Source organism: Labeo rohita, chromosome 25 (genome assembly GCF_022985175.1).
Source record: "Labeo rohita strain BAU-BD-2019 chromosome 25, IGBB_LRoh.1.0, whole genome shotgun sequence".
In the NCBI taxonomy this organism is placed as follows: domain Eukaryota; kingdom Metazoa; phylum Chordata; class Actinopteri; order Cypriniformes; family Cyprinidae; genus Labeo; species Labeo rohita.
In genome coordinates, this window is record NC_066893.1 from 13368631 (window position 1) to 13392598 (window position 23968).

The 23968-nt window shown below is 34.7% G+C and overlaps 1 protein-coding gene across 1 annotated transcript in view; it reads right to left on the reverse strand.

Annotated features, from left to right (window-relative positions):
- celsr1b (cadherin EGF LAG seven-pass G-type receptor 1b) overlaps positions 1 to 23968 on the reverse strand; it is a 71770-nt gene that overhangs the window by 34309 nt on the left and 13493 nt on the right. The window contains exons 2-5 of the mRNA XM_051100031.1: positions 15972 to 16610; positions 9678 to 9900; positions 6728 to 6843; positions 5011 to 5099 (exon numbers count right to left, since the gene is read on the reverse strand). Of these exons, the coding sequence (XP_050955988.1) occupies positions 5011 to 5099; positions 6728 to 6843; positions 9678 to 9900; positions 15972 to 16610 (1067 nt within the window). The remainder of the gene's footprint in view (positions 1 to 5010; positions 5100 to 6727; positions 6844 to 9677; positions 9901 to 15971; positions 16611 to 23968) is intronic.

The window sequence follows — 23968 nt, forward strand, 5'->3', positions numbered from 1 at the left end:
TCCCTCATTGTTGGAAAGGGTTTAAATACACAAAAATGCTAAAAAAACAAAGAATTTGTGGGACCTAAAGGATTTTTCTGAAGAACAGCGGGCAGTTTAACTGTTCAGGATTAACAAGAATTAAGTGACTGTAAACTTTTGAACAGGGTCAGTTTTATAATTTTAACTTTTATTTTTTTCGTGTGGACTATATGTAATCGTATTTTATGTGAAATATCTTATTTATGTCAGTACTAAATAAAAAAATAACATGCATTTTGTATTATCCCTCTTCTTCTGGTACAATAATTTATATTTTGCAGATTCTGCAAGGTGTATGTAAACTTTTGACCTCAACTATATGTCCTGTTTGGGGTCAGTGAAACCCAAACATAAGCAAATAAGCAAAACAGCATATATGTGAACAAATTCTAAAGGATCGTGTGACTGGAGTAATGATGCTGAAAATTCAGCTTTGCATCATTTTAAACTAATTTAAAATAGAAAACAGTCCTTTTAAATTGTAATAACATTTCACAATATTACTGCTTTTTTAAACTACATTTTTAATCACATAAATGAAGTCTTGGCGAAGAGATAGGTTAAAAATAGGGGAGAAAAAAGGTTTAAAAAAACCCCACTACTATTATTTTTATTACACATACATGATTGGGGTTCATGTGACTTCAAACATAAAAACAGTCAGTCTCAACAAACCATTAGGTTTTAAGTGAATTAATGCAATGTTTTTTCATCATCAAAGGATTGTTTATAAAAATCGCAGTAGGTCGCCACTAGCTGTGACACTTGAAAATGAAGAGACCTGACACTTCAAAGCATCACTGCATTACAGCTGCGTCCCGTTGCGTTTGCTTATTATCACTTAAGGTAAATATCTCAAAGTGTCTTCAAAAACAACTCACGTCCATAGACAAAACAACACACGGGAAAAGCAAAAGAAATCAAAGATCAATGAGGAAAGCAAAAGATCAGTGGGGTCAAACAGAAGTGATTTACATAGTTACCATTCCACAGTGAAAAACTGTTGAACATCAAAATAAAGATTTTGGTAGAAGACGAGAGATAGATTTCGGTACTTCGCCACAACCTTACCATATGGACAAGGCTCCAGATGGAGCAAAACTTCATGAAATAAAAAGGCATATTCTAGAGATTTACAATAATAGGCTGGGGCGTTTTTATGTTTAAGTGCAACAGAAAAAACGTGTGCCATCTGGCGCTTTTAGGAACTCCAAGCGTGTTATTGTAGTCCTGGATTAACTCAACAGGGGGTCTGCTATTGTCTGCGTTCCCCATCAGACTATATTGAACTTGGAGTCTTTAAGTGATGGGTTAAGGGGGAGCTACAGCCACAATACAGCAAACACGACATACACATGAGGAAAAGAGGTGTTGAATCTCAACAGACGGCTTTAGGGTCAAATTTTCAAAAGTATTTACAAGTATAAACGGTGCTCCAATCCAATAATACACTAGCTAACTTACACACTATATTATATTAGATAGTATTAATGACACTTCAAGCTTCAAACAAAACAAAAAAATCGAAGACATTATGGACTCTCAAAAAGAGAAACCCACAGCATGTTGACTGTCATCCCTCAGGGACGAGTGTTTCTTTCTGAAGAGACTTCAGTGAAATTCTCTAAAGCTTTACTATGATTTAATTCAGGAGTACTGACTCAACTAGAGTTTTAAAACAAATTCCTCATGAACAAATACTGTTTTAAAGTTAGGCAGCATGGAAATAAGGTTACTAAAAGGTCACTTAGGAACATTAGAAGAGCTTAATGTATTCAAGCAGAATTAAGTGCTCGTTTAACTACAATATGGTGAGGTATTTGCAATTCAGCTACAACAAACAACAAAACACTCGAGAACTATTTGCTTCAAAACACGAAGAGCACGAATTTAATACCGTATTGAATAATACTAACACTATGGGTTACAAAACACTCTTAAAAACGAGACGCTGTGTAATGAGATGCCCAGGTAACAGAATAAACCCACCTAGCTTTTGGCCATGAAACATGACACATGACGTATTACACACGCACCAAACTTAATAAATGCTGCATTTCAGCAACTGAAATATGAGGGTCTAAAAACTGAACGGGATCAAAGAAGCAGAAATACAAGCTGTTTCTTTTGACTGGAGTTCTTAGAAGATGCTGTGAACTTTGATACAGCTAGAGATGCCGCTGATATCATGTGTCTTCTTTCATGAAATATGGACATACTGATCTCATCAAGAAACACGCGACTTGTGAGACTCTGACTTTCACTAGCACAGAACTAAATAATTGGACTGAAGTGCAAATAAAGTGCTAATGGACTTCAACAGGAACAATGCTATTGGGGTTTTTTTTAAATGCCATTTTTTCCTTTAGCACATGATTCCAAACATTGCACTTTAAGTCAATCTATGCAATGTTTACATACATTATTTCTAATATTCTACCTGATTTGACCTAAAAAAATGGTTAATATATCCTAGTGCTGGGGCGATACGCCGGTTCAAATGGTAAATTGGTTTGAATTATGCACACGGTATGAATTTGTAAAAAAAAAAAAACAGCTAAGCAATCATCGTGAATAGAGTGCTTTCATGTTACGTCTGGAAGCCGGGCATTGTGGTGGCACTGAATGTAAACAATGCCACTGAACTGAACGGAACTCGTGTATGGGCTTGGTGAAAAAACTAAGAAACGAAAGTAATTCACTATTTTGGAATAATAAATAGAAGGAAGAACTGATGGGTCGTCAGTCCCGTCAGTCAGAAGGCAGATTGTACAAATATTTACCACCCATTACATACAATACGGACTGCCCTATGGCCCATGCAACTTGCATATTTACTGCACTGCATTCATGTTCCAGAATGTCATTTGTGTGGAAATATTGTTATTATTATATTTAGTCTGTAAAAGGCTGTTAACAGGGGCTAGACACACTTTAGACGAACATAAAGAGGAGAAAATACTGTAGCAGCTAGATCCATATTTCAGTTCACAATGCACAAAATATTGGAAGAAACTCCTAAATAATAAATTGGGGGTAGGAGTTTATTTGAATGTATCTCTGAGGGGAACTGTCTGTTTTCAGAAAAGTTTACATGGCGTTTTCTTTTCATCTAGCATCTTTGTAATGCGTAACGCAGCTTTGTGTACAGCAGTAAAAAATCAAGAAAACACTATCACTGCTTGGCGATGAGGCCTGTGTTAACTTTAGATTGTCAAAATATAACGCTCTTTCCTGCTTACTAAGTCCTTCTCTGTATGATTTAGCAGCTTCCACGCATTTTCCGTGGTTTAGACAGGATAAATTAGTAGAGCAACGTCTTCAGTGGTACATTAAAGTTGTTATGATTCTTTAGGGTCTTAATGAAAAGTCTATAATATACTTTGGTTAAAAATTCTCAATGGTAGTGTAAAACAACACCCTTTTTACCTTGCCAAAATCAGCTCTGCAAAAATCATCCCATTCTGGTCGAGGCTGCTTTAAATGCAAATGAGCTCTACTTGCCCTGCCCCTCTCTTCTCTCTGTGGAGTGACGAGCCTGTTTACTTTAGCCGCATTTAGCAACGTTTAGCTGCTAAATTATTACATTATTACATCCAGCAATAAAGCACCTCAATCGCTCAATTCTTGTCTAACTTACATCCCTGCTCCAGCATCAAAACAATGGAGGTGGGACTGTTGCAGCTGATCTTAGGTAAGACGCTCATGTCAATTAACTATCCTGGGCATCTGAGAGTGGCTCAATTTGAAAAAGGGGATATTATTTTTACAGCTTAATTAAAAACCACTGCATGGATTTTTTATCATTATAGGGTAGATTTGTACATACACTGCCAACACATATTAATGTTTAAACAACATGTAAAAGTGAACTTGGCATCCGATGACCCCTTTAACTGTGCAGTCAATGCTGTTGTTTACATATGAGTATGGCTGCAAAGAGCCACGCATCCGGGTAACTGACCAAAACGTGACATCAGTGCAAACTCTCTATTGAGAGGAAATCACTGTTAACTGCATACACTTCTGACTAATGATCAGAGAACTGTCAATAACACAAAACTAATTCTTTAACTGGGCAAATAAACTAACTGTAAACAACGGTCAACAGAAGCTAGAGACGCTGAAGACGAACGCAAAGAGAAAATACTATAGCAGGCAGAGCAAACTCATTGTTCACTATGTGCGAAATATTGGCAAAAAAATCCTAAATACTGAATTTGGGGTTTAAATGAATGTATCTCTGAGGGGAACTGACTGTTATAAGCAAAGTTTAGATAGTATTTTCTTTTAATCTTACCTCGCAATGCATATTTAAAAGCACAACGCTGCTTTGTTTACAGCTGAAAAGCTACATTGGCTGTTCCTTAAGTGTCACCTGCTAGCAGAGAGTGAATTTGCGCCTCATTCAGCCCCTCTGCTGTTTCTGTTTAATCCAGGTATGTATTATGTAGCACAGTTTCACAAAGCTAAATCAGACCATTTTGTTTTTGCTTTAAATTGTGAAATTACACCATCAATTTTACATCAAAAACTGCATATGCTACTAGCATGTTTGTTTGGATCATGCTTAAAATGCAGTGGTTCTGCAACTGTTTCATGCACAGTCAGGGTAAAAAAAAAAAAAAAAGTGATACCATCAAACTGTCAGAATCCTTAAATAAAAGTGTGCTACAGATGGTCAAACCGCCCAGCGCTGGGCTATATGCTAATGCTAATAATATTTAAAACCAAATTACAAAGGACTTTTACACACTCATTCATGAAGCACAAGCAGAACAAATTGGTGTAAATTGTTCGTAAAACTATTCTTACAGAATGTGCTGTCACATTCAGTTCAATTATGTATTTAAGAATGGATTCATGAAAGATTTACACAGAAAAAAATGTCTCATTTGTGTTTCATGAATAAGGCCCATTAATTTTCCTTCACTGACTTTCCAACCACGACAGGCTCCATTCTTATTGTGTTCAGTACAAATGACTTACCTTGTTGTAGTAATGTAGATGTACTGTGTGCCATTGTCCATCACTAACCCCACCAGCTACAAAAGGAGTCACTGTGGTTTTAGATTCACCTATAGAAAAAAAAACAGGAAGGAGGAAACCAGTTTTGCTGAAATTCAGTAAAGAGTAATTCTGGTTGATAATTTGATGAAAAAAATTACATGTATAATATATAGTTGCACAACAACAAAGTAATACACAATTATATATGTATATAAATACAGCTTAACACAATATGCAATACAATACAATTCCCACATAGCAAAAATTCCAAACTAACTGAATGGCTCTAAGGCGCCTGGAGGATTTTAATTTGTGTGGCATTTTTCCAGTCTAGTGGACAAAATAAGTAAATCATTATCGAGGAGATAATAGTGTGTCAGGACCTCCCACGGCAGTGCAAACAATGTCAAATATCTTAGTTGTTTATATCTTTCCCCCGACTCAATTATGTTGAGTGATGGCTAGTAAGCTGGGACAGACCTTCGACCTATGAAGGTTCATAATTTACCAGAATCGCTGTGCTGTTTGATGTTTTACATTCCAGGACAGTGGAGGAAATGCCTTTCACTGTCTTCATTCTCAGCTCATGTGGACGGGTGACCCTCAGTGTTGTAGTAAGACGTAACAAGCATCTGCTTATACTAAGACGCTCCAGGGATGAATTCCACTGTCGTATTTCCTTTGGAAACAATTCTGACCCGTTAAAGAGACGGGACATGGTATTTCACACACACTGGCTGGACAGTAACTCCTGTTGATGTATGAGGTTTTACAAAACAAAGGAACAGGTAGACAGAGGAAGTGTGTTTTAATGCTCTTTGGCCACCTGCTTCCTTTGGCACAGATCTGGATACATTCATACGCACTAATGTTCGAGATATGACACTCAAAAAGGGAGCTTTGTTCAGATTCAAATCAGACTAAAACCTATGTAGTTGTTTGAAGTTTGAGCAGACAGGAAATGAAATGAAACAAAACAAAATAGTTTTTTATAAATTTGATTTAATAGAAAAATATGTAGTTTATTATTAAACAAAGTGACTGCAATATCTGTAATATTATCATAAATAAATAAATAAATATGGATACATCCATATGCACTAATGTTTAAGATATGACACTCAAAATATTCGCTTTGTTCATGTTCAAAATGGACTAAAACCCATTAAATTGTTTGACTAGTTTGACCAGACCCGAAAACAAAACGAAACGAAATAAAACAAAACAGATTTTTACAAATTTGATCCAATACAAAAATATGTAGTTTTTTATTTTTATTTTTTAAAATGTTGACTGTAATATCATCAATAAATAAATAAATAAATAAATAAATATGGATACATCCATAGGCACTAATGTTTGACATATGGCGCTCAAAAAAGTAGCTTAAACCCATTTAGTTGTTTGTAGTTTGAGCTGACATGAAACAAAAAACAAAACAAAAACAAAAACAAAAAAAAACAAAATGAAAATTATTTTTTATACAAATTTGATGCTATACAAAAATATGTAGTTTATTAATTCAAAAATCAAAATGTGACAAAAAATAAATAAATGAAATAATAAATAAATAAAATAAAATAAAATAATTTTAGTAAACAAAAGCATTGGGTACTGTTCTTAAAATTTAAATTATTACTTAAAATATTATATATTTAAATTTTATATTAAAACTAAAATAAATTGTCTTACTTACCAGCAGAGAAGGTCAGCTGGATTTGCTCTTCAACAATTTCAATCGCAATGAAATCATGCCTTTCATTAAACCTGCCATTATACAGGAGGAGGGCGTTTCTCTCCCTGGTAGCAAGCCTATGAATTAAAAAAAATAATTATAATTAAAACCTTAATGATGACCATAATTAGCTTGCTCAGTTCAAACATTAATACATAATAATTAGCTTGTTCAATTCAAAGTGTAAATTAGGATCCACAGGCCATTTAAGAAAAAAAAGTTTCATGAATTAATTTTAATCTTGTCGTACACCACATTTATCATATTGTAATCAGACATTCCATTTGAATGAATATTCATTTCTCATCCACAGATCAAGAGCAGGAAAAAGGCCTAGGAAGATCATTGACAACAAAAACATGCAGACTTGACAGAAGAATAAAAAAAGATAGGGAGTGGAGGAAAAGGAAGTGATAAAACCTGCCAAAAGACACAGCTAGAGGTAATGACGCTGTAATGGACGGGGGAAACTGATACTCTGATGTTTGCCAACCTCTGGTATCTCAGTTGGCCCTGTGGTGCGGGCACCTGGGATTTTTGCAGGGAGAGGTGTCAGATAGCATATGGCAAAGGGGCAAACTCACAGGAAGTACGAACAAAGATGCCTCACCACATGCGGCATCCTGTTTTCATGTTTGCCATGAAAAGAACTTGTGTGGTTGGTATGTGACAGTGTTAATTTGCTAGATCGGTTACATGGTAATTAACAAAAGGCATTATGGGAAAGTGAGGAGATGCTGAGAAGGTTAAATCATTTTTCTGCAAGACATTTTCCCAGGACCGCTGCATAACATTTGCACGAGAATCAGATGTTCCATTTTAAGCTTGTGTGATTTTGGAGTTTTCATAAAGTGTTTGCAACATACTTTGGTTAAATTCCTCAATGATCATGTAAAACAACACCCTTTTTACCTTGTTAAAGACAGCTCTGTTCACTGTCTCTTTAAATGATAATGAGCTACTGCTCACTTCACCCCTCTCTCTTACATTTTTTGTGTTTTCGGCAATTCCTCAATAAAATTGCCCTTTTTACCTCGTCAAAAACAACTCTGTTCACGGCAAGCCATTTCAGTGCATGTTTCTTTAAATGGTAATGAGCTACTGCTAATCCCGCCCCCTCTTCCGTTTTTTTTTGTGTATCCGGTGGCACGTTACCATCAAAAACAGTGCCTCTGATGTCGGGAGAAAAGGAAGACTTGTATGTTCAATTTTACGTCCAAATACGAAACACCTGTATTGTTTTCGAGACACTGTTGTCACTACAGCCGCTTGAGTGAGGAAAAAATGGTGGACAGCGTACAACTGGCTGAGGGCGTAAATATGCTAATATGGAACAGTCCGTCAGCGGTTGTGGGCGAGGCTTAAACAATATGACATCGGACTGCTCAGAAAATCAAAACGGATTGTTCAGTTTTTTTTTTGTGGAAAAAAGGAGTCAATGGATTTTTATCATTGTAGGGTGGTTGTGTCCACACAATGCTTTGTGTCCGATGTCCCCTTTAACTAAATATGACATAAAATATAATAAAATAAAATAGATATGCAAAATACAAAAAAAAAAAACAAAACAAAAAAAATTGAACTGAAACTATCAAGACTAGATAACAAAATTTGAACTGAAATGTAAAATATATATATTTGTAAATTTATAAATAGTATTGAAATAGAAATTTACTGTTTTTATTAATGCAAATGATTCTTTTATTTATTATAAGATATTTTAGTTTAAAAGTATTTAAATAAAATGTAATTATATTAATAACATTTATTCTTTTATTTATCAAGCCTAATATCTTTTTTATTTTAATATTTTTTAATTAATTATTTTGTTTTTTATTAATAAAATACATTTATTTATTATTATTTTTTACATTTTTTAAAAGTGTTAAAATAAAAATATGATCACTTACTTCTGACTATTAGATCTTTTATTATTATTATTATTATTATTATTATTATTGTGGTTGCTGTTAGTATTTATTATATATTATTTATTATACATATAATATTTTATTAAATATATTAAAATAGAGATGGTATTATATAATACAATTTTGTATTTTAGTATGTATTATAATATATTGGTAACACTTTACAATAAGGTGTCATTTGTTAACATTAGTTAATGTATTAACTAACATGATCAACGAACAATGAACAGTACATTTATTACAGCACTTATTAATCTTTCTTAATGTTAGTTAATAAAAATACAGTTGTTCATTGTTTGTTCTTGTTAGTTTGCAGTGCATTAACTAATGTTAACAAACATGATTTTAATAATGCATTAGTAAATGCTGAAATTAACATTAACTAAGATTTATAAATGCTGTAGATGTATTGTTAATTCTTAGTTCATGTTAACTAATGAACCTTATTGTAAAGTGTCACCAATATGTGACCCTGGACTACAAAAAACTACACTGTAACAATTTTTCTTTAATGGCAAAAATCATTAGGATATTAAGTAAAGATCATGATACATGAAGATGATTTTAAAATTTCCTACAGTAAACATATCAAAACTTAATTTTTGATTAGTAATATGCATTGCTAAGAACTTAATTTGGACAACTTTAAAGGTGATTTTGCACCCTCATATTCCAGATTTTCAAATAGTTTCATCTCAGCCAAATATTGTCCTATCCTAACCATACATCAATGAAAAGCTTATTTATTCAGCTTTCAGCTTCCAAAAGTGGATCCTTATGACTGGTTTTGTGGTCCAGGGTCACATGTAATTCTTAATATTAAGTATAATATTTAATACTTAAAAAAAAGTTTTGAAAATGCAACTCTTGGAAATAACTCTGGGAAAGGGACATTATTGACACGTGAGGTAAATGCACGGATGGGCGGATGGGTGGGTAGATAAATTGATGGATTAGGTAACTCTAGATGGTTTACTTACGTAAAGGAGAGGGTGAAGTGGAATCTTTGCCTCAGGCCTCTGAAGGTGATGAAGGACTGGCCAGGGAAGCTGCGTGTGGTCATCTCACAATAGGGCTTCTCGTACTCTCCGTCAGGACACTGGCACAGGAAACCTCCCACCAGCAGGTCCACACACCTGCCTCCGTTCTTACAAACACCAGGAACACACCGGCCAGAACGTGCGTTCACCTCACAGCGCTCTCCTGATAAGAAAAATGTATAATTTCCATTATAAATTTCCTTTTTGTGCAATGGAAGGTTTTCAAGGAACCATCAATGTCAGAACCTTTATTTTCAAGAGTATAAAAATTCTCATTCCAGCCATGCAAAATGAGGTAATAAACCCACATTTCATGCATCCACTGACACTAAGTGCAGTTCAGCCATGGAACTCAATATCAGATGATAATTGGAAACTTGTTCTCTTAACCCAACCTTCTAACCCAATCACTTGAGTAAGCTTAGTTTTAGTCCCAGCAGGACAATAGCTTCCAGTTCTGTCTAAACGAGAAGGCTTCAGAGAGACCATTGAGCAGCGTGTCCTCTTTTGCTTAGTGATTCTAGGCGGGTTGCTGTGCTCATTGACCCAGACTAACCTTTGTTCATATTCTAAAGAAACAGGACCAGAGCCAAGCAATGGAAGAACAATGAAAGAGCCTTGGTGGTCTGTAAGACACCTGTTATGCTCTGCTAGTCTCTCGTAATGTGACATGAGATGTGGGGTGAACCGATGACGACTCGCTATTGGAAAATGCCGCTAGCAAAAGTGACATCATTCGCATTGTTACAGATAGATGTTTGCCAGGGGGCTCCTTTGATATTTACCACAATATACAATTCCGAGACTGAGTTTAGGGGATTTGATCAAATTAAGATAAATTTATGAAAAACACAGCTGAAAGTAAGACTGTTTTGCATTATACTGCGATAAAGGTCAACTGAACCTGATAATCTTGTTTCCTGGGTGTTTTTTTTTTTTTTAGCCTAGTTTTTACATATGTGTGTGCATATGTGTGTGCATATGTGGGTTTTTGGCACACCTTTTGAAAGCAGGTGAAACAAACATTTAAAATATTAATAACAATTAATAATTAATAATAGTAATAAGTAATAATAGTACACATGATTGCATTTCAGTTTGGAATGTAAAGTAGAATTTAAAAGAACTGACTTTTTTAATACCAGAATATAATTTTTAACAAAACAAGAAAAGTTTGTCAAGATGGATAGATAGATAGATAGATAGATAGACAGATTAAAATATATTGTTAATTTTCAAAAAAGGAAAGTGCATGATTGTGTCATCTGCAGATTCATATACATATAAAACATTCATTGACACATTGTGTTTATGTTCTATATTTTTACATTTTATGGGATTCATGTGAGTTTACTTTTTTCAAGTAACTTGTAAAGTAACATTACTTTTAAATTTACAATGAAATATCCCAGTTACTTTTTCAAATAAGTAACGCAAGTTACTTTGTTTTCCTATTCATTCAATGACAGCTCTCCTACCCCTGTTTTGAGAGAAATTGAGAGCAGAGGCACTTCCTTCAGCCTGAGGTTTATTAATTTCACTTTTTGTGTGAAAGGGCCTTTACAGTTACCAAACAGCCCAGCCCATGCTACAAAAGGTAATATAAATATAACGTTATGCATCATAAGAAATAACTAAGTAATGCAATTAGTTACTTTTTTATGGACTAATGCAATTTTGTAATGCATTACTTTTAAAAGTAACTTTCCCTGACATCGTAGAAAAAATCAACTTCCTAAAATACAGCTGCAAGCAGCAATTAAGCGGCCAAGTACTACAGAAGCAAGCATCAGACCAACTGCAGCAATGAGTAATTGAAGCCATTTTCACTGATTTTAGTGAAAATGGCTGAAAAATCATAAAAACCACTAGTAATATAATATAATGGCTTATCAATTTTGACCAATAGGTGGCGCTGTTATCAAATCGATGTCGTTATCTGTGTGAGGTGACAATGGCACACTCAAAGTTTGGTATCAATATGTCAAAGCTTTGCAGAGATACAGCCTCAGACGTAGTCGTAGGCATACCTCAAATTTGTTGCAGCACTACACAAAAACGGTTTTGTTTATTAACATCAAATCCATAACTTTTTGTCAGCACAGTCTGAAGATGATCTGACTTGATTTTGGTAAAAAACGGACCAACGGTCAAGGGGGAGTTCGAAAAAGTAGGTTTTCAACATAAATCAAAATTGTGGACAAGTTCTGCCTATTACAGCATAATTGGTATCAAAGTTTTCTGCATGACCCAAGGAATCTATAAAGATCAGTCTCATTATAACTGGCTAATTTAAACAAAAGTTATTAGCATTTTTAAAAATTTTGCCAATGTGTATAGCATTTTACAACAAAATTCATAATGGCCGACACCCAAAATGACTGACATGGGAAAATTGGGAATGGTTCAACTCAGCATGCTCCACCGAATCTAAAGAGACCAACTGTGCAGGTAGCCTCAGGTCATGATTGTTATAAGAAATACCAAGTTTGGTCTCAATATGCCAAATCGTTGAAGGGATTTAGCCTCACATCCATTTTTGCATGCTCTTCTTCAAATTCGTTTGCGCATTATTCGAGAACGTTTGATTAATCAACTTGAATTCCATACATTTTTGCCATCATGGTCTAAAGATGATCTAAGGCCAATTTTGACAAAAATCAGACAAATCGAAAAGTAGGTTTTACAGAGTATTAAAAATAGCGAAAAAAAACTGACCTTTTTAAATTTTGTCTGTTTGACTCGACATGAGCCAAGGATGAGCCAAAGAATTTTCTTTCTAGACCTTCTTTCTAGACCAAAAGTTATTAGCATAAACACTGAAATTTTGGACAAGTGGTGGCGCTAGAGAGTTTGAGTTAGAGACTCCAAATGTGCTATAGTTACAGTTTTTCTCAGTCGCTTTGGTGCATTTCTCACAACACTATTTACATTTGCACAACATTTACTTCAACCTCCACAACATTTAGTCATTTGTGCACATCATAGTAGCAGTTTCTCATTCCTTCCAACAAATTGCAAATGCTTTTGGACATGCATCAATTGCTTTCATACAACTCTCTGCTGTTTTATAACATTATCATTTGCTTATGTCATGTCAGTCAAAATTAACTAAACTTGTGAATGCTGAATAGTCATTCCATATAAAACTAATAGTCCTCATTTCATTGCTTGAGTCATTACATACAAAAATGTTGAACTAGTTGTCAAAATCTGTCAAGCAAATTTTATAAAAAATTTTAAATCTTTTTTTTCCTGAAAATGTCTTCTAAATTGAACAATTTCTGCAAATGTGCATGAATGATTTACATACCTATATGTTGTAGGTTCAGTTCCAATATGTACTGCAATATTGTTTACAATTGTGCACAGCTCTACCCAAAGGAGTTTATGTTTGTTGTAAATAAGGGTGTATTTATTCGTTTGCACAGTGCTTTGAATAAATTAGAATTGCAAAGAGCATATGAAGTAAAAATGTGAAACATACATATTCAGTGTCTTGTACTCAGATACCTCACTAAATACAGTAATGTCTAGCTTTACTGTAGTTTTCAAATGGCTGTGCAAATAGTATATAGTGCTGTCTTGAGCATTTTCAGGAAGTGTCACCAAAATCTGACTTTTTTGCATAGGAAAAATTTACAGAGTAAACTGTCATAATGAAAACATGACAAAGCCATTTGACTATCTTGTTCATAAACAATGGTGTCAGGACTTTTCATCTTGATGACACTGACACTTTCATTGACATGAATACTTGCTTTTGAGGAATGAGCTATCCATTTTGAGCAAGTGACACGCTTTTGCAGGTTATCAACTAGGTTTTGCAGTTTGTACTAATTGTTTTGAGAAATGCATTAACTGTTGTGCAAATGTAAATAGTGTTGTGAGAAATGCACCAAAGCGACTGAGAAAAACTGTAATGTTGAGACTGTCCTCTATCAGTGTGCCAAATGTCACAGCTTTCCCGCAAGCAGTTCTATGGGCTGCCATAGACTCAGGATGGGAAGAAAAAGAAGAAGGCCAACGGATACAATAGGTGCCTTCGCACCTTCAGTGCTTGGCCCCTAAATAAACATCATCTAAAAATAAACTTATGAAGACAAATTTTCCTCTGATGTAAAAGTTGTTAGAATTAGACAGTTTGTATGTCTTAGATCATAAACCTGTTTGTAACTATTTGAGTTGCTCTCCACAGCCCATTTTCTTTGTATTTGTCACTTTCCGTGCATTATTTTGGCCCCTGTGTGTATCTAGCTGTGTGTTGGTTTGCTTTCACCTGAGATAGACACAGGACACAGAAACATGCCGATAACAATCTCCCCAAAAATCCATCACCACGCTGACAAACGCAGTAGCCCAGGAACAAACATCTGAGGTTTGCTTGGAGGACTTTACCTTGTTGCGCTTGTAATCCTGTATCTCTGATTCCTGGCCAGCTCGGTGTGCACACCATTGTGTACCTGCCATTACCTTGACAAGATCTGGGCCCAGAGGAACTATGTCGACTGGGACACACAAAAGAGGTTCCAAAGAGGTAATGATCCAAATGTCGGTCAGATAATCCCTCATTTCGGAGGAATTACAGGGATACATTACGCTGTAATGAGAGAAACCCATGAGAGGAACTACAGAGGCCACTGTCAACACCTCTAGTTATGACCACATACTACCTAAGGGCTTGAGAGGGCAGAGGTTCACTACTCTTTACTGTAGTCCAGAAACCTGAGCTGGCAAACAGACAGAAGCTGTCAAAGTGAATGATCCAGTGCAGGAACTCTGAACCTCGGGACTGAGGGTCTGGATGCCATTCTTGCTGTCAAACATGGGATAATTCCTTCCCCCAAGAGCGGATCTCCATTCAAGTTCTGACAGAAGCAAAACTAATGACACTCTCACGAGTCTGAGCAACTGAGAAGAGGACAATTTGCAACCAATTTGCAATCAACTATCCATACAAAACACACAGCAAATGTTTGATATGGCACACATCACTTTTAGCTCACTATTGCTTAGATTTGGGTTAAGGATGAATGAATCCTCAAATCACGCTGTGGTTTTAGAAGAGTTGTGATATTAATAAACAATCAGACTGATAAATGCTGATAATGAATTGGGTATACAGAATACAGTTCCTGATTTTGAACTGACTTTCAGTAGCCAACATAATTGCAATTCAGCCAGACAGCCAGACAAACAGACCAACAAACAAAGAGACAGATACATAAATGGACTGACGGACAGACAGACAGATGGACGGACGGACATACATACAGATGAATGGATGGACAGACAGACAGATAGACAAACAGCAAGATGGTTAGACAGATACATTGACAGACAGATGGACAGATGGACAAACGGATTGGCAGAGAGACAGGCAGACAGATAGATAGATGGACAGACAGATAGATATGAAGACAGATGGCTGGACGGACATACAGATGGATGGACAGACAGACGGACGGACCAAAAGACAGAAAGACAGACAGACAGATGGTTAGACAGATACATAGACCAACAGACAGACAAAGAGATAGATTGATATATAGGCAAACAGATGGACGGATGGACAGAGAGACTGACAGATAGATGGAAAAATGGACAGAAAAAAAACAGAAACAGACAGACAGATGGACCGACAGATACATAGATAGACAGACAGACAGATAGACAGATGGATGGCTGGACAGGCAGACAGATGGACACACTGATGGATGGATGGGAGAAAGACAGATAGATGGACAGACAGATACATAAACATTTGGATGGACGGATGGATGGACACATGGACAGACAGACAAATGGATAGATGGATGGACGGACAGATGGATGGATGGACAGACAGACAGATAGATGGATACATGGATGGATGGACAGACTGACAGACAGACAGACAGACAGATAGATGGATAGGCTGACAGATGGACAGATGGATGGATGGATGGACAGATGGACAGACTGACGGATGGATGGACACATGGACAGACAGACAGAGGGATAGATAGATAGATAGATAGATAGATAGATAGATAGATAGATAGATAGATAGATAGATAGATAGAAAACATAAGCAGTCAGATGGATGGACAGATGGACGGATGGATGGACACATGGACAGACACATAGACATACAGACAGACAGATAGATAAATAGATAGATAGACAGACAGACAGATAGATAGATGGACTGATAAACAGATAGACAAACAGATCTGATTACCAGATACTGACCTGTAAAATCTTGAGGGCACTCACAGGTGTATCCCCCCTCCCGACTCCGGCACTTCCCATTATTCTGACACGGGCCTGAGTAACAAAGGTCCACTTCTGTCTCACAATAATCTCCAGTAAAACCATCAGGACATCGACACCGTAACCCATTCACAGGGTGTATGGGCCTGAAAAGAACTGTGTTGGATGCCACAAAGGGAGCCGTACTGTCAAACTTCAGAACAGCTACACACTTCATGTAGTTCTCACAGGGCTCCCGTAAACAGATATTATCATCAAATGGCAGGACACGTTGAGTCGAGATCAGCGTCAACAATGTACGATTCAGGTACAGCTGCTCCTGCAGCTCCTCTGATGGGAAATACCGTCCCGGAGCTCCACCCGGAAGCAGGGCAGAGAAAGTGACATTAAGAATGCTGCCACTAACGTCCGTGTCGTTTTGGACGTTGAAGACGAAGACGCCATCAGGACTGGTGGACAGGACTGCGGCTACACCTTCAGTGAAGAGTGACAGCAGGGGGGAGAGGAAACGCTCTTGAGACATGTTCTCCAGACGAACAGTGATGCTGTTCGTCAACATGTCGTCCGTGATGATGGTCACCCGTAGGGTGCAGAGGGCTGAGACCTGGTGGAGTCCATCTGTGAAGATACAAAGGCACATTGAGGGACTCGGTTAATGTTTAAACTCAAATGAATGGCATGGTGAGCCCTGGAAGGTGCACAAGTTTACATTCTTGTGAGTGAGATGAACTTTAAGAACATGCTGGAACAAGGAGCTAAATTCTGTGATTGTTCACCAACCATTTCAACATTCAAAGTTTTATGTTCATTTTTCACACTGTTTGGACATCAATACAACCAGCTTCCTGTCAAGCAATGCATCAACTGTGAACACAAAAGGAGAAATATGTTTGAAAAGTTTGGTTTGGAGAGGAGGTATTAACTATGTAAGTAAATATATACTATGCAAATATTATTATTTAATAAATGAATAAAATAAATAAATAAATAAATAAATAAAGTTTAATATTACTATTAGTTACTATTTGTTTTAATATTATTATTATTTATGTATTTACTTATTTTTAACCAGAAAAAAAGAATACATCATTACAACTACAACTAACAAACAAACAAACAATTACTATTGTTAACATTATATTTTTTTACAAGAAAAAAATATGAATGTTGCCTATATACTTATATGAATATAACTATGTTTTTTTTTTAATATTTGATACTACAAAAATACTGCAAAAGCACTGTATTATTGCTATTGTTATTAACAATAACATTGTTATAAACAACAAACAAACAAACAATGTTTACTATTACTATTAGGTATTATTGTTTTAATATTATAATTTATTATTATTATTATTATTATTATTTTACCAGGAAAAAATATGAATATATCATTCTGAGAATTATTTGAATATTAGCATTTTTTAATATTTCTGATACCATAGCAGAAAACAAAGTGTATTGTTATTACTAAAAACAAACAAACAAACAAATAAATAATTATTATTGTTGTTAATATTATAATTTTTAACAAGGAAAAATATGAATATATTGTTTATTATTTGAATATAAGTATATATTTTTATTATATTTGATACTATAAAAACAGTGTATGGTTATTGTAGCTATTAATATTAACAATAACAGTGTTATAAACTAACAAACAAATAAATAAATAAAGTTTACTATTACTATTGGTTACTGTTTGTTTTAATATTTTAATGTATTTTTTTATTTAGGAAAAATATGAATATATCATTTGGATACTTATTTAAATACAAGTACATTTTAATATTCCTGATACTATAAAAATATTGCAGAAAACAGTGTACTATTGTTATTATTATTACTAATAAACAAACAAATAAACAAATAAACAATTACTATTGTTGTTAACATCATACTTTTTTTTACAATGGAAAAATATGAATATATTGTTTCTATACTTATAATATAATTTGAATGTAAATATATATTTTTAATATATTTGATACTATAAAAATACTGCAAAAACAGAGTATGATTATTATTGTTTTTTATTATCAACTGTGTTATAAACAAACAAACAAACAAGTCTACTGTTACTATTAGTTACTATATAGGAAAAATATGAATATATCTTTTTGATACTTATTTGAATAGTATATTTGTAATATTCCTGATAAAAAATAAAATAGTAAAAGACTAAAAAAAAGTGTATTATTATTACTAATAAACAAACAAACAAACAAACAATTACTGTTGTTGTTAAAATATTTTTTTTACAAGGAAAAATATTAATATATTATTTTGATACTTATTTATGTAATATATCTGATACTGTAAAAACATTTTTACAAAATTAGACATCATTACCAAATATTATCATTATTATTAGTATTATTATTATTAGCATTACTAATAGTAATGATACTACTACTACTACTTCTGCTAGTACTACTACTAAATAAATAAACAACTATTAATTTAATGTAATTTAATTTAATTTAATTTAATTTAATTTTTTAAAAAACTGAACTACTTCTCCAACTTGGTCAGCAGGAAAAAAAACAAAAAAAAACAATCCACCCTCCTTTCCATTCGTCCCCACTTTATCATCACCAAATGTTTAAAAGCAAAAGCGTCTAAGTATTGTGTTGTACATCTGGCCGCTGTGTCACATTTGCTCTGTCCTTTAGTTTGACAGGTATTGTTCATGGCCCAGTATATTCTCTTGTACCAATTGCAGACTCCTAGTGTAAAGGGCCCCTCTATCATGTGAATGGAGAGAGCTATAATTGCAGGACAATGAGGACATGTTTCCACTCTGTTACACTGTCCTTTCACATACTGTCAGCTAAGCCAGACACCGCAGTTACAGACACAACAAGGAGTTTCTCTCTTCCAAGCGCACACATTTACACATGCACGAAAAACAAGAAGCATACACATTCAATTAAATTTAGTGCAAACAAGATGCATCAGTACTTTCACTGGTGTGCCTCTTATAAAAACGTATTCTCATTATATCTTACAATTGCTATATATATATAAATGCACAAATATTAGTGCCTGCAACAGTTTTATTTTAATTACTCGTTTGAATTATTTAACCATATATCATGCAATTAATTCCAATAATTTTTTAATTGACTGACAGTCTAAAAATAATGACCTAACTTTATGCAATTTTAAAAATGTAATATTCTGACAAACTGACAAACTAATTAGCATTTTCCCACAAGTATAAATTTTCTGCAAGGGAAATGGCTGAATAACAGGCCACATCCTGTTCCATTGTGCTCATAATTCTCAATAATCCCATAAACTACTAAACTATGCTTCTTTTAAATATGCTTAGTAAACTTCGTAAACTTAGTGCCAAATCATGCCAGAAACCTGATCCTTGAGAAGGTGCCAGTAATGCATATGCTGAGTGGTTTCTTGTTTTTTTTTTCTTTCCTTTAATGAGGTCTGCAATAAAATCCCAACTTTGAATACTACAGCCACTCTGAAATGCATTAAGTCTCTCTCTCTCCTTCTCTTTTGATTCTCTTACCAGTAAGTGCTACTAAAGCATAACAAACACTCTGGCATATAATAAAATATTACTTAAACACTTTACAATAAAGTACTGATGAAAACTGATCCAAACACTTGATATCTTCTCTAGAATTTGAGGAAAGCACTACTGCTGTAATCCTAGTTAATTTATCCAGACATATTAACATAGTAATTTTCTATGTCCTTTAAATCAGCATAGACATGAAATATGCAAAACTTTTAACCGACAAGCCTATTTTTTCCTCCATAAAAAGTGTTCAATAAACAGATCATTCTCAAAGCTGTCCCACATAAAATAAATCACCCTACAGGTGTGATTTTGGATTCCCTCCAGGAAAAAGCTTGTACAAAAGAATGATAAGACTCCAAAATCTGTCTATACGATCAAAAAGGAATCACAGTGTTAATACAAATATTATACATAAGTGTGGGTGGTCCAGAGCAGAAACTGTACCAACTGATTCCAGAGTTTGCTGAACAAGAAAACAAAGTGAAACACTGTATGTTTAAATTGAAAAGCGGCCTAGATACCACTGCGCCACAGGAAGCCCAACTTCAGCGAATCCCTCAAAACTGATGACAGAGAGTATGACACTAGCAAAGTAAACTAGGTTGAAATGTTCACAGTTTCACTTGGCAACACACTTCTTTGCAGGACCACTGAGCTGTGACAGTGTTTACAGCGTCTGTAAAGAGCAAGTGTCATGTTCAGTTCTTTCCGAACAATCTGAGAATGAAGGCAAACACACATAGCAGCTTTTCGGGACGGTGTTTTCCGAGGAGAAAGGCCAAACAATCTGTGCAAAGGTGATTGTTTAGTCTAGTTTAAATACACACTCTAAAGACACTTAGAGCACACCCTGCAAATGAACACAGTGGGAAATTTAGAAGTTATCATCAAGTGTTAAAGAGTCCTATAGCTAATGTCAACATGAGTTTCCTGGTCACCAACTACTATGTGGATGGCGTGAAAACAAAAATTTTAAATATATGTTTACTTCTGAATTAAAATTTCCTGATAATTTACTCACCCCCATGTCATCGAAGTATCTCATGTCTTTCTTTCTTCATTTGAAACAAAATTACGGTTTTTGAGGGAAACATTCCAGGATTTTTCTCCATATAGCGGACTTCAGTGGGGATCAACGGGTTCAAGGTCCAAATTGCAGTTTCTACGCAGCTTCAATGGGCTCAACATGATCACAGCTGAGGAATAACGGTCTTATCTAACAAAACGATTGGTCATTTTCTAAAAAAATTAACATTTATATACTTTTTAACCACAAATGCTCATCTTGCACTAGCTCTGTGATGCACATCTACGACTTCACGCATTACATAGTAACATCTGAAAGGTCACACACCAGTACTTCGTCTGTGTACTCCAGTTTAAAAAGGTAGGGTAGGGAGAAAAACTCCATCTCATTTTCTCCTCCAACTTCAAAATCATCCGACATAGCTGTTTTGTGTTTTTTGTAAAGGGTATTTGACTTTCTTTGCATGTTCGCTTTGTAAACACTGGGTTTGTACTTCCGCCTACGTCACATGAGACCTTTCCAACATGGTTACGTAATGCGCGCAAAGTTGAGCTAGTAAAAGATGAGCATTTGTGGTTAAAAAGTATATAAATTAGGAGTTCAAGCACATAGCGCTGAAACCCTATTATAATTGTTAAAATGACCAGGGATCTGCAATCTCCATGTAAAACTGATCATGCAGACCAAACCGTATGTCATAGAAAATTCAAAATTGGAGGGAAGGTAGAACCCACACTGCCAACAATATCACCTAGGCTCACCTTATGTGACCTGATGGGGGTGCTACAGCTGTATAAAATTACTCACTCGAAATCACTCATTACTCCTAAACCATTGCCGGCTCAAGTGTTTTATGTCATTGGAAACCTTTGCTCATGCCGGACAAAACGCTTGCCTCAGATTCGATCGTGGATGATTTTCAGGTTTTTTTTAATTTAAAAAAAAACTACTTTTGAGAACTAGTGCTAGGTTTACTCCCCAGTTGGAACTAAACCAGTGCAGAAAGATTCTCTGGACAGTGAATATCATTAATTATCAAAAAAAAAGCTGATCGCAATGGAACAGCAAAATATTTGAAAGGGGCAGGGCTACTTTTAGTAAAATGCCTATAACTTATGAACGGAATGAGATATCTTTGCCAAACTCAGAACAGGTATGTAAGAGCTCAATCTGAGGTCACAGGAAAAAATCACAAAGCTTGGCTAATTGGTGGAGCTATAAGTAGGAAAAATGGCTATAACTACACAACCATTTGTCCTATCAACATGAAATGTTGATGAAATTTGAGCACCTATTAGACAAGGTTAACGGAGGCCAATCGGAACGTAACTCAGTGGGCCTGTTTGACTCACAGCCCCAAAGGTCTATGAGCAATTTGAAAGAAATCAGCCACTGGGTGCGATATCATATTTTTCAAAGGCGTGAACGACTGTATATTGCACACACACACACACGATACTCGTATCATATGATGATGTTCTCCTCATTAACCCCGGTAAATTATTATTATTTTTTTTTTTTTTAGAAAATGGTGACTGTTTTGGTAGATAAATCTCTTATTCCTTGGCTGGGATCATGTAGAGCTCTTTGAAGCATTGAAACTGCATTTTGGACCTTCAACACACTGATCCCCACTATATGCACTATATGGAGAAAAATCCTGGAATGTTTTCCTTAAAAACTTTAATTTATTTTCGACTGAAAAAAGAAAGACATGTACATCTTTGATGAAATTTTAATTTTAATTCTGGAGCGAACGTATCCTTTAATGAACTCTTATGGCAACTCATAATTTGTACAACACGATGAGATTGCATGGTGTCATACAAAAAGTACAACTTATGACTTTTACTAACTGATAAAAACTCAGATTGAAATATACAGACCACTGGTCTACTTTTTATTTGTTGATTTTATGGAAAACCCCAACGTGAACATTCTGCTAAATCTTTTCTTTTGTGTTACATGAAAGAAAGAAAGACATACGGGTCTGGATCTGCATCAGGGTGCATAAATAATGACAGAATTGTCCCTTCTGGATGATCTAATGCTTTAAATATGAAGTGTCATGGGGTGAGAATACAAACACATCAGACTTATTTGTCTCTTTTCAGTCATCTATCCTTAAACACTCCTCAAGAAGCATGTGGGAACATAGACTTGGACAGCTGATTGGCAGTTGGCTGGTGCAACAGTAGCAGGGACGGACAAAAACCTCCTGCCAAAGCATCAGTTAGCCAACGCCAAGACACATGTCCTCCTTCACCAGCAGTGGCCACAGCAACATCTCGGCTGATGGCTGACCTAAATATGTGCGAAGCTGGGCCAACTGGTGCCCCTCGCACAATAAGCACAGCTGAGAGAGACGGGTTACTGAGTGCACAAGGCACTGAGGGCAGGGATGCGGCCCTCTGAAAATTTTTTGAGAGGACTTTGTATATCAAACCCCATTCCATCACATAAGATACTAAACCATAAAATCTAAAGTCAAAATGATGACATACTAAGTAAGAATTATAATATAAAAAGTTGAAATTCCGATATAAAAAGTTAAAAACGATGTTAAAATTACATCAAAAGTCAAAGTAATAACAGTCAATGCTGTAAATCATAATTATGAGATAAAATAAATCTATTTTAATATATTTTGTCATAATTATTAAATAAGAAGTCTAAATTGTGATATTTAGTCATTATGAGATAAAAATGACATACCAAGTCAGAATGAAAAGATTAGAATATAAAGTCAGAACAAAAGCTGAAGTTATGATATATAAAAAGTCCAGACTGAAAAAAAGTCATAATTATGATAAAAAAAAAATAAATAAAAAAATAGTCATAATTCTGAGATTAAAAAGTCAAGATTATGGCATACCAAGTCAAAATTCTGTTAAATAAAGTTGAAATTATGATACAAAAGCAATAATAGGATGAAGTCATAATTATAAGTCAAAAGTCAAAATTATAACAAAACATTAAACTGTAAATCATAATTATGAGATAAAATGTATGAATTTATGACATAAGTCATAAAGATTACAATATCTTATAAAAAAAAAAGTTGAAAAAATATGCCATAACTATGAGATAAACATTAAAATATTTGGTCAAGATTATTAAATAAAATATCTAAATTGTGATATTTAGTCATTATGAGGTAAAAATATTGACATAAAAAGTTACCACAAATAAGAATTATAAAAAATTAAATTATGATATATAAAAGGTCCAAACTGAAAACAGTCAAAATTATGATAAAAAAAGATGAAATTAGATATTTAGTCATAATAATTATGAGATTAAAAAATCAAGATTATGACATACCAAGTCAGAATTCTAATATAAAAGTTGAAATTATGATATAAAATGTTTAAGTTGGGACGAAGTCATAGT